At 40.0% G+C, this 12359-nt stretch overlaps 1 protein-coding gene across 1 annotated transcript in view; it reads left to right on the top strand.

The window, feature by feature from the left end:
* The first annotated feature begins 5435 nt into the window (after positions 1 to 5435).
* LOC140284845 (desmin-like) overlaps positions 5436 to 12359 on the top strand; it is an 11058-nt gene continuing 4134 nt past the window's right edge. Inside the window, exons 1-3 of the mRNA XM_072378885.1 lie at positions 5436 to 5984; positions 6760 to 6806; positions 11734 to 11819. Coding sequence (XP_072234986.1) covers positions 5451 to 5984; positions 6760 to 6806; positions 11734 to 11819 — 667 coding nt within the window. The 5' untranslated portion in view covers positions 5436 to 5450. The remainder of the gene's footprint in view (positions 5985 to 6759; positions 6807 to 11733; positions 11820 to 12359) is intronic.

Here is a 12359-nt window from a genome sequence, read left to right as displayed (position 1 = left end):
ACCTGCAGGACGGCGGCCCTCGAGGACCGGAGTTTGACATCCCTGCTCTAAATGCTCTGGTGCTGGCCTATAATTATGATGAGGTGATGTGTGATCACAACACAAGGACCAACAACTCTATAAAATATGTAATAAAGATAAATTAATTCATTGTGACCAAGTGATATTAGCTGCACAGACCCAGAATAAACTGGAACCAGAGACTACTATACAAAAAATATCAATTTTATTAATATATTTTCTGATAAAATACTAACCTCTAGAGTGGGTAAATTATAAAAGACAAAAGATACAATCAAACCAAACATGAGATGGTTAAAAAGAAAACAACCCAGGAACATAACCCTTCATTCCAGTTGGGCATGCAGGTGACTGGGGGCAACATTCAGAGATAATCATGTTAGTTTTGTTGTAGAAAGAATAAAATCTATTTAAAATATCTCAGCACTGCTTAAGCCTTCTTGGCTGATGTCTTTAAACAATAATTCAGTAGATCAGTCCCCTCCCAACACAGAATGCCAACACAGAATTCATACCACAAATAAACAGCCAAACGGTTATTCTCTAGTGATCAAGTAATATTAAAATCATGCTTTCAAACATCTAAAAAGTAGAGCCTACCAGCTCAGCTTCAAACAAAGCCTCAGCTCAGCTGCTCCCAGGTGTTTCAGTGCAGGAAGAAAGGCCCAAATGAGCCCCTTTTATTAACTCCACCCCATTTGCCTGCTCTAAGTTCTGGACTTCCTGTTCCTCCCTTCCACATAAAAAACAGCAGCGCTGTTAATTGAGTGTAATCAGGAGAACGGGGGGGGGGGGGGGGCAGAAAGATGGAGCCAATGAGAAAGGAAAGGTGAGGAGGTGAGAGGGTAGGAAAGGCAAAGGAACAAGAATGAGAATAAATACAGTAAATCTCAGAATTACTTTCACTTCTGGTTAATACGAGGGGCTCAGGAGTTAAATACTGTCAGGAAACAACGATCCGGATGGGATAACTGGGAGGTAATCAGCTCTGTGGTGGATGGTTAAAACTCCTGATAAAGGACACCTGAAACACATTATCAGCGAGAATCCTCTATCAGACAAGAACGGGACACCCTTCCTCTCCCAAAGGTCCAGCAGCTGGTCTCCTCCGTTCCAGATGTTTACAGATGTTGCTAAAAGAAGAGGGGATGCATTTTTTTTTTATATCCGGCTCAGCCGCATCCTTTGTTCTTGTCTTGCTCCTCGTTTAGTGTTTTGGAAACAAACCTTTTTGTCACATTTTGAAGTCTCCATCCCTTCCAGCACCATCGTTCTTGACCTGCAAATATACAGCCGTACACATGACTTTGTTGTCATGTCAAAGACCTCATCAAAGCCCAAAAATGTGAAGCCACCATAAAGCCTAAAGAAAGTGTGGCGTGGACTGGAAACTGTCAGCCTCTGGGAAGTCCAGAGCAGTTTCAGGCTCAGGAACGTGCATTAAAGTCACTTTGTGGCTAAAAAACAACAGTTTTAAGGTTTAACGAGGTTCTCTGGTGTTACTTTAGCTGAGATGTAGCATTGTGAGATGATGCGTTCAGGTGTGCATTATCACATCTGTAGACCCTGAAGTTCCTCCACCTCCAGCAGCAGGACTCAGGAGGCGAGGATGAGCAAAGAAGTGAACAATTGGTTCATTAAAACTGAACTAAAGCGCCGCTGGAACAGGAGAAATAAACTAATAAACGACTGATGGACATTAAAGGAGACTCACAGAGTAATGAACAGAGGGGAAAGGAGGAAACCAGGAGCGTATTTACTGCAGGAATGATGAGGGAAAGGAGCAACGGGTGGAGCAATTAGCAGCAGAAGCCAGATGCAATGCAGGAAGTGATTACAGCATCAAACACGTTGGAAAAAATACTACAAAGTAAAACAGGAAGAAGGGCATCAAGTGCAAAAGTAAACCAAGAAACTAAAAACATAAAAACTGACTTAAACTTAATCTTCCTCTAATCTGTCTCTAATAGAAACAAGAAGGCAGCAAATATTCTTCTCTACTCGTGAAAATAACTTTATTATCTGATAAATATAAGTTCCCCTGCTGCATGAAAATGTTTTTAACTGAACTTATATTGAATAGAAATCTCACAGCAGCCCAATGAGCACGCTCCATACCTCCCTGCCTCTGTCTCTGAGGATAGTTTTCCTTTTTAAGGCAGGCTAGGCTGAACTCTTCCCCCTCCAGTGCTGCCATGAACAACCTGGGACGCTTCGCCATGTGAGGACGACACAGAGTTCTGAGAGCCTCACATTGTTATGTCATGAGTCACTGAGGCAGACGAGCACATTTTCTCATGAAACTGTGTACATTATGTGGGATCCTCTGAGAGACTAAACCAAACAGCCCGATATGAAATAACCATAAAGGGAGAGAAAATGAGGACTAACTGGCTCAAAATAACTGATATTCAAAGGACCAAAAGGTATAAAACAACAAATACAGACATAAAAAGTGACCACAAAACACTAAAGAGAAGATTAAAAGCAAAAATACTACAAATAATAAAAAAATACAACAAAGAGACACAACCACAGATGATAGGAAACATGTTGTCGTGACAGAGAGACTGAACCCAACCACAGAAACATGAGAACAGTGACAGTGAATCATTTCCAACCAGCCGCAGGGACAAATTAACCTAAAAACAGTGCAAGAAGGCTTCCAAAATGTCACAAACTGACTGCAAACAAATCCAAAAAACACAGAAAACATACAAGATGGACACAGAGTTTTGAAATAATCACAAAGAAAATTATTACAAAATTGTTTTAATGCAACATAAACTTAAATCTGTAATTTGTTCATTTGTTCAAACCTTTATTCAACAGACACAAGTACAAAGAAATGATTTTGAACACTTTTTAGTGTTTTTCACAGGAATCTGAGTCCATTCCTGCTGAATCCCAGATTCCAGCTGCTCAGCAGTCCCTGGTTGCTGTTGTCTGGTTCTCCTCTTCATGATGCTCCAACATCTGCAGCAGGAGACAGATGTGGACTGCAGGCAGGCAGCCGAGCTCACACACTCTGTGTGTCTGAAGCTGCTGGAAGTCCTGCAGAATGAGGTCTGGCATCGTCCTGCTGAAATAACCACAGAAGTCACCTTGATGGCAGCATCTGTCTCTCCAGAACTCCAACATCCAGCTGTGCATCAGTGGTACCTTCACCCAGATGAAGCCCTCCATGCCATGGACTCTGATGCAGCCCCAGACCATCACAGACGCTGGCTTTAAACCTTCCTCTGAGAACAGCTGGATGCTCTTTCTCAGCAGTTTTCCCCAGAAGCAGCTGAAACTCATCTGCCCACAGAACACGTGTCCACTGTCTTTCTGTCCCTCTGAGATGAGCTGGAGTCCAGAGAACTGGGCCGTGGTTCTGCTCAGAGAAATATTCTTTCAAACTTATTGATGATTCTTTTTTTCAGGGTTTGGAACTTATTGCTGAGTCATGACTTTCTGTAGATGCTCCTTTTATACCTAATCCTGACACCCTCACCTGTCACCAGACAATCCACAGGTGGAAGAATCTTCCTTTAGATACCTTTAGATTCTGTAAACCTTTCTGTCCATCTTTGCCTTTCTACAAATTACACCTGAGAGTCTCTGCATCAACATTCACTTCATCTCTAAAGAAAGAAAGAAAGAAAGAAGGAAAGAAAGAAGGAAAGAAGGAAAGAAAGAAGGAAGGAAAGAAAGAAGGAAAGAAAGAAAGAAGGAAAGAGGAAAGAAAGAAACAAGGAAAGAAGGAAAGAAAGAAAGAAAGAAAGAAGGAAAGAAAGAAGGAAAGAAAGAAAGAGAGAAAGAAAGAAAGAAAAAGAGAAAGAAAGAAAGAAAGAAAGAAAGAAAGGGAAGAAAGAAAGAAAGAAGGAAAGAAAGAAAAAGAAAGAAAGAGAAAGAAAGAAAGAAGGAAAGAAAGAAAGAAAGAGAGAGAAAGAAAGAAAGAAAGAAAGAAAGAAAGAAAGAAGGAAAGAGGAAAGAAAGAAAGAAAGAAAGAAAGAAAGAAAGAAAGAGAGAAAGAAAGAAAGAAAGAAGGAAAGAAAGAAAGAAAGAAAGAAGGAAAGAAAGAAAGAAAGAAAGAAAGAGAGAAAGAAGGAAAGAGGAAAGAAAGAAACAAGGAAAGAAAGAAAGAAAGAAAGAAAGAGAGAAAGAAGGAAAGAAGGAAAGAAAGAAAGAAGGAAAGAGGAAAGAAAGAAAGAAAGAAAGAAAGAAAGAAAGAGAGAAAGAAGGAAAGAAGGAAAGAAAGAAAGAAGGAAAGAGGAAAGAAAGAAACAAGGAAAGAAGGAAAGAAAGAAAGAAAGAAAGAAGGAAAGAGGAAAGAGGAAAGAAAGAAACAAGGAAAGAAGGAAAGAAAGAAAGAAAGAAAGAAAGAAAGAAAGAAAGAAAGAGAGAAAGAAGGAAAGAAAGAAAGAAAGAAAGAAGGAAAGAGGAAAGAGGAAAGAGGAAAGAAAGAAAGAAAGAAAGACAGAAAGAAAGAAAGAAAGGAAAGAAAGAAAGAAAGAAAGAAAGAAGGAAAGAAAGAAACAAGGAAAGAAAGAAAGAAAGAAAGAAAGAGAGAAAGAAGGAAAGAGGAAAGAAAGAAACAAGGAAAGAAGGAAAGAAAGAAAGAAAGAAAGAAGGAAAGAAGGAAAGAGGAAAGAAAGAAACAAGGAAAGAAGGAAAGAAAGAAAGAAAGAAAGAAAGAGAGAAAGAAGGAAAGAAAGAAAGAAAGAAAGAAGGAAAGAGGAAAGAGGAAAGAGGAAAGAAAGAAAGAAAGAAAGACAGAAAGAAAGAAAGAAAGGAAAGAAAGAAAGAAAGAAAGAAAGAAGGAAAGAAAGAAAGAAGGAAAGAAAGAAAGAAAGAAAGAAAGAGAGAAAGAAGGAAAGAGGAAAGAAAGAAACAAGGAAAGAAAGAAAGAAAGAAAGAAAGAAAGAGAGAAAGAAGGAAAGAAGGAAAGAAAGAAAGAAGGAAAGAGGAAAGAAAGAAAGAAAGAAAGAAAGAAAGAAAGAAAGAGAGAAAGAAGGAAAGAAGGAAAGAAAGAAAGAAGGAAAGAGGAAAGAAAGAAACAAGGAAAGAAGGAAAGAAAGAAAGAAAGAAAGAAGGAAAGAGGAAAGAAAGAAAGAAAGAAAGAAAGAAAGAAAGAAAGAAAGACAGAAAGAAAGAAAGAAAGAAAGAAAGAAAGAAAGAAAGAAAGAAAGAAAGAAAGAAAGAAAGAAAACGATCTGAAAAATGAAAACAGTGGAAATGATTCGACTAAATGAGCAAAGAGATGAGGAAGGAATAAAAAAGGACGATGAGGAATAAAGTTGGGCGGAATATCGAAGGGAAAGGAAAAAGACTGAAGGCTGTTGGAGGGGAGGAGGGGGTGAAAAGTGAGGGAGGGGTAACTACAAATAGCTGGAGGCAGAACTTTCCTCTTCAGTGCTCCTCAGCAGGTTCTCTGTGCCTCCAGCATGGCGTCCTACAGCTCCTCTGGCCAATCCGCCTCCTCCTACCGCAGGGCTTTCGGTCACGGCGCCTACGCCTCGCCCTCTCTCAACCGCTCCCTGCTGGGCCACAGTGGCGGGGGCCACAGTGGCGGGGGCCACGTGAGCTCCAGGGTGTACGAGGTGAGCCGCACCAGCTCCACGCCGACCTACCGCGTCTCCTCAGGCTACCACGCCAGGCCTCTGGCCTCCCGGGCCTCCGCCGGGCGCTGCTACGCCGGCATGGGTGAGACGCTGGACTTCAACCTGGCAGATGCCCTGAATCAGGAGTTTTTGACCACACGCACCAACGAGAAGGCCGAGCTGCAGCACCTGAACGACCGCTTCGCCAGCTACATCGAGAAGGTTCGTTTCCTGGAGCAGCAGAACCAGGTGCTGTCGGTGGAGGTGGAGCGCCTTCGAGGCCGCGAACCGACTCGCATCGCTGACCTGTACGAAGAGGAGATGAGCGAGCTGAGGCGCCAGGTGGAGATCCTGACCAATCACCGCTCGCGCATAGAGGTGGGAGCGCGACAACCTGGCTGACGACCTGGACAAAGTCAAACTCAGGTGGGAGGGGCCATCGGGTGTGTGTCCCTTTAAGAGAAAGTTTCCTGCCAGGTCATCAGTAAGAGTGTTTCTCTGAATGTGTGTTTTCTTCTGTTGGGGACAGAAATCTGGTTATTTTGTCTCATTTTTGACGACTTTCATCTCTTCTGGGGACAAAATTAATTTGGCTGACATAAATTACTCAGCGAAAACCTGTGAATTGTTGCATATCAGTGTATCTGTGGGTGTTTATGGGAAGGAATCTACAGCTGCCTGCCTGTGTGTGAAGGCTTTGTGTGAAAAGCCAAGAAAAAGGAGGATAAGCCGGTGTGTTTCAGGCCAAAAGATGAGATAAATATGCTGCCTGAAGCGTCTAAAAGTGCCTGCTTTGGATGATAGTCTTTCTTTCATCCCTTTAGCTTAACTAGTCTTTCTTTCACTTCCTTTAGCTTAACTAGTCTTTCTTTCACCTCCTTTAGCTTAACTAGTCTTTCTTTCACCCCTTTAGCTTAACTAGTCTTTCTTTCACCCCTTTAACTTAACTAGTCTTTCTTTCACTTCCTTTAGCTTAACTAGTCTTTCTTTCACCTCCTTTAGCTTAACTAGTCTTTCTTTCACCTCCTTTAGCTTAACTAGTCTTTCTTTCACCTCCTTTAGCTTAACTAGTCTTTCTTTCACCTCCTTTAGCTTAACTAGTCTTTCTTTCAGCCCCTTTAGCTTAACTAGTCTTTCTTTCTCGCGCATAGAGGTGGAGCGCGACAACCTGGCTGACGACCTGGACAAAGTCAAACTCAGGTGGGAGGGGCCATCGGGTGTGTGTCCCTTTAAGAGAAAGTTTCCTGCCAGGTCATCAGTAAGAGTGTTTCTCTGAATGTGTGTTTTCTTCTGTTGGGGACAGAAATCTGGTTATTTTGTCTCATTTTTGACGACTTTCATCTCTTCTGGGGACAAAATAAATTTGGCTGACATAAATTACTCAGTGAAAACCTGTGAATTGTTGCATATCAGTGTATCTGTGGGTGTTTATGGGAAGGAATCTACAGCTGTCTGCCTGTGTGTGAAGGCTTCGTGTGAAAAGCCAAGAAAAAGGAGGATAAGCCGGCGTGTTTCAGGCCAAAAGATGAGATAAATATGCTGCCTGAAGCGTCTAAAAGTGCCTGCTTTGGATGATAGTCTTTCTTTCATCCCTTTAGCTTAACTAGTCTTTCTTTCACCTCCTTTAGCTTAACTAGTCTTTCTTTCACTTCCTTTAGCTTAACTAGTCTTTCTTTCACCCCTTTAACTTAACTAGTCTTTCTTTCACCTCCTTTAGCTTAACTAGTCTTTCTTTCACCCCTTTAGCTTAACTAGTCTTTCTTTCACTTCCTTTAGCTTAACTAGTCTTTCTTTCACCCCTTTAACTTAACTAGTCTTTCTTTCACCTCCTTTAGCTTAACTAGTCTTTCTTTCACCCCTTTAACTTAACTAGTCTTTCTTTCACTTCCTTTAGCTTAACTAGTCTTTCTTTCACCCCTTTAACTTAACTAGTCTTTCTTTCACCTCCTTTAGCTTAACTAGTCTTTCTTTCACCCCTTTAACTTAACTAGTCTTTCTTTCACTTCCTTTAGCTTAACTAGTCTTTCTTTCACCCCTTTAACTTAACTAGTCTTTCTTTCACCTCCTTTAGCTTAACTAGTCTTTCTTTCACCTCCTTTAGCTTAACTAGTCTTTATTTCACCTCCTTTAGCTTAACTAGTCTTTCTTTCACCCCTTTAGCTTAACTAGTCTTTCTTTCACCTCCTTTAGCTTAACTAGTCTTTCTTTCACCCCTTTAACTTAAGTAGTCTTTCTTTCACCTCCTTTAGCTTAACTAGTCTTTCTTTCACCTCCTTTAGCTTAACTAGTCTTTCTTTCACCCCTTTAACTTAACTAGTCTTTCTTTCACCTCCTTTAGCTTAACTAGTCTTTCTTTCACCCCTTTAACTTAACTAGTCTTTCTTTCACTTCCTTTAGCTTAACTAGTCTTTCTTTCACCCCTTTAACTTAACTAGTCTTTCTTTCACCTCCTTTAGCTTAACTAGTCTTTCTTTCACCCCTTTAACTTAACTAGTCTTTCTTTCACTTCCTTTAGCTTAACTAGTCTTTCTTTCACCCCTTTAACTTAACTAGTCTTTCTTTCACCTCCTTTAGCTTAACTAGTCTTTCTTTCACCCCTTTAACTTAACTAGTCTTTCTTTCACTTCCTTTAGCTTAACTAGTCTTTCTTTCACCCCTTTAACTTAACTAGTCTTTCTTTCACCTCCTTTAGCTTAACTAGTCTTTCTTTCACCTCCTTTTAGCTTAACTAGTCTTTATTTCACCTCCTTTAGCTTAACTAGTCTTTCTTTCACCCCTTTAGCTTAACTAGTCTTTCTTTCACCTCCTTTAGCTTAACTAGTCTTTCTTTCACCCCTTTAACTTAAGTAGTCTTTCTTTCACCTCCTTTAGCTTAACTAGTCTTTCTTTCACCCCTTTAACTTAACTAGTCTTTCTTTCACCTCCTTTAGCTTAACTAGTCTTTCTTTCACCCCTTTAACTTAACTAGTCTTTCTTTCACTTCCTTTAGCTTAACTAGTCTTTCTTTCACCTCCTTTAGCTTAACTAGTCTTTCTTTCACCTCCTTTAGCTTAACTAGTCTTTCTTTCACCTCCTTTAGCTTAACTAGTCTTTCTTTCACCCCTTTAGCTTAACTAGTCTTTCTTTCACCTCCTTTAGCTTAACTAGTCTTTCTTTCACCTCCTTTAGCTTAACTAGTCTTTCTTTCACCCCCTTTAGCTTAACTAGTCTTTCTTTCACCCCTTTAACTTAACTAGTCTTTCTTTCACTTCCTTTAGCTTAACTAGTCTTTCTTTCACCTCCTTTAGCTTAACTAGTCTTTCTTTCACCTCCTTTAGCTTAACTAGTCTTTCTTTCACCTCCTTTAGCTTAACTAGTCTTTCTTTCACCTCCTTTAGCTTAACTAGTCTTTCTTTCAGCCCCTTTAGCTTAACTAGTCTTTCTTTCTCGCGCATAGAGGTGGAGCGCGACAACCTGGCTGACGACCTGGACAAAGTCAAACTCAGGTGGGAGGGGCCATCGGGTGTGTGTCCCTTTAAGAGAAAGTTTCCTGCCAGGTCATCAGTAAGAGTGTTTCTCTGAATGTGTGTTTTCTTCTGTTGGGGACAGAAATCTGGTTATTTTGTCTCATTTTTGACGACTTTCATCTCTTCTGGGGACAAAATTAATTTGGCTGACATAAATTACTCAGCGAAAACCTGTGAATTGTTGCATATCAGTGTATCTGTGGGTGTTTATGGGAAGGAATCTACAGCTGCCTGCCTGTGTGTGAAGGCTTTGTGTGAAAAGCCAAGAAAAAGGAGGATAAGCCGGTGTGTTTCAGGCCAAAAGATGAGATAAATATGCTGCCTGAAGCGTCTAAAAGTGCCTGCTTTGGATGATAGTCTTTCTTTCATCCCTTTAGCTTAACTAGTCTTTCTTTCACTTCCTTTAGCTTAACTAGTCTTTCTTTCACCCCTTTAACTTAACTAGTCTTTCTTTCACCTCCTTTAGCTTAACTAGTCTTTCTTTCACCCCTTTAACTTAACTAGTCTTTCTTTCACTTCCTTTAGCTTAACTAGTCTTTCTTTCACCCCTTTAACTTAACTAGTCTTTCTTTCACCTCCTTTAGCTTAACTAGTCTTTCTTTCACCCCTTTAACTTAACTAGTCTTTCTTTCACTTCCTTTAGCTTAACTAGTCTTTCTTTCACCCCCTTTAACTTAACTAGTCTTTCTTTCACCCCTTTTAGCTTAACTAGTCTTTCTTTCACCCCCTTTAGCTTAACTAGTCTTTCTTTCACCCCCTTTAGCTTAACTAGTCTTTCTTTCACCCCCTTTAGCTTAACTAGTCTTTCTTTCACCCCTTTTAGCTTAACTAGTCTTTCTTTCACCCCCTTTAGCTTAACTAGTCTTTCTTTCACCTCCTTTAGCTTAACTAGTCTTTATTTCACCCCTTTTAGCTTAACTAGTCTTTCTTTCACCTCCTTTAGCTTAACTAGTCTTTCTTTCAGCCCCTTTAGCTTAACTAGTCTTTCTTTCACCCCTTTAGCTTAACTAGTCTTTCTTTCAGCCCCTTTAGCTTAACTAGTCTTTCTTTCACCCCTTTAGCTTAACTAGTCTTTCTTTCACCTCCTTTAGCTTAACTAGTCTTTCTTACACCCCTTTTAGCTTAACTAGTCTTTCTTTCACCTCCTTTAGCTTAACTAGTCTTTCTTTCACCTCCTTTAGCTTAACTAGTCTTTCTTTCACCCCTTTAGCTTAACTAGTCTTTCTTTCACCCCCTTTAGCTTAACTAGTCTTTCTTTCATCGTTTAACTAGTTTTTCTTTCACCCCCTTTAGCTTAACTAGTCTTTCTTTCACCCCCTTTTAGTTTAACTAGTCTTTCTTTCACTGTTTAACTAGTCTTTCTTTCACCCCCTTTAGCTTAACTAGTCTTTCTTTCATCGTTTAACTAGTCTTTCTTTCACCCCTTTTAGTTTAACTAGTCTTTCTTTCATCGTTTAACTAGTCTTTCACCCCCTTTAGTTTAACTAGTCTTTCTTTCACCCCCTTTAGTTTAACTAGTCTTTCACCCCCTTTAGTTTAACTAGTCTTTCTTTCACCCCCTTTAGTCTTTCTTTCTAAAACTCTGGTGTCATGTGACACTCAGGTTTCTGCAGCTGTCAGGCAGCAGCTATCTCCACTCCACTGCTTTACCTCCAATTACAGCTGTGCTGCAAAAGAAACATAAAGGCACATTCCCACATTGTATTTTCTGTTTAAAATATACACATGGGGCAAAGTAAAAGAACATTTAGCATCTATAGATATGTGCACAGCTTAAGTTGAAGCCTGACAGTCATCTTCAGTCAGAAAACAGCCCAGAAACGGTCCCAGAGTCAGTCTCAGCTGCTGAGCTTTCTAATAGAAAGACTCCAGAACAACGAAGTGTGTGTGTTACGTCCTAATCTGACCAAAGTTAACACAAAGCATGTTTATGCTGCGCTCTTCTATAAAAGGAGAGGAAAGAGCTCGCACATATCTGAGGGATCTGCAGTGATCTGTCCCTTCTCTCTGTGTCTCTGTGGTTTACAGTAGAAGTGCCAGTTTTGCTGCTATTCAGATCAAGAATGTTCTTTACAAGGAACTGAAGCACCTTTACTGAGGTTGTTTCACTCATTTGTATTCTGATTTAAAGAAGCTTTTGTGGCTTAATTCATCTAAAAAAGGGTTAGAGTTTATAAGAGCACCTGTTTTTTCTTTAAAGTTGGACTCATCTTGTCTTTTGCATTTTTAATCAGCTGATCTTATATTGAGTCTCTTATGTGTTCACATCAGGGTCAACTGTGGAGCTCTAAAAGCAACAGCTGTTTTAAAATGATGTGAAATAATCTTTAAAAGCACATGTTGCTGCCCAGTCAGCAAGAATATAGCATCTTCCAACTGAAAAAATGTTTTATTATCCAATAAGTAAGCATTTAATGGGATGAATGAATTGTTGCCGGTTTAATTTCTTAAAAAAAAAGACTCAATATAAATTATGTTTGTGGGAAAAGATCTTTTGAACGTAATCCATTGAAATAAACTGCAACATGATTCTTTCTTTTCGGTGCCTCAAACGTTTAATTTAGGTGAATAATTCTGTGGTCTGAGGGTAAGTCAGTTAAAGCTCTAACTCTGTTTTCCAGGCTGCAGGAGGAGATTCTTCAAAAAGAAGAAGCTGAGAACAACCTGGCTGCTTTCCGAGCGGTAGGCACAGCTCAGAGAACGACACGTCCTGCTGCTGGTCAAAGAACAGCTGAAAACACAAACAAGGACGCAGCTTTGAATTCTAACAGAGACTTCATATTTCATCCAAACCTGAAAAGAGGCCGAAGCTGGAATCTGGCAGGAAAATATGATAAAAAGATCAGTTACATACGGCTGAATGCGTTCACAGTTAAAGTAAAAGTGGATGTTGCTGCAGCGGCAGTGCAGGAGGCTGCTGCTGCAGCCCTTTGTGCTCCCCTTTAGCTTAACTAGTCTTTCTTTCACCGTTTAACTAGTCTTTCTTTCACCCCTTTAGCTTAACTAGTCTTTCTTTCACCCCCTTTAGTTTAACTAGTCTTTCTTTCACCGTTTAACTAGTCTTTCTTTCACCTCCTTTAGTTTAACTAGTCTTTCTTTCACCGTTTAACTAGTCTTTCTTTCACCCCTTTTAGCTTAACTAGTCTTTCTTTCACCCCTTTAGCTTAACTAGTCTTTGTTTCACCGTTTAACTAGTCTTTCTTTCACCCCCTTTAGTTTAACTAGTCTTTGTTTCACCGTTTAACTA

Source organism: Leuresthes tenuis, unplaced genomic scaffold (genome assembly GCF_036924035.1).
Source record: "Leuresthes tenuis unplaced genomic scaffold, fLeuTen1.0.hap1 SCAF_1, whole genome shotgun sequence".
Lineage (NCBI taxonomy): Eukaryota > Metazoa > Chordata > Actinopteri > Atheriniformes > Atherinopsidae > Leuresthes > Leuresthes tenuis.
This window is presented reverse-complemented; position numbering and strand designations above follow the sequence as displayed.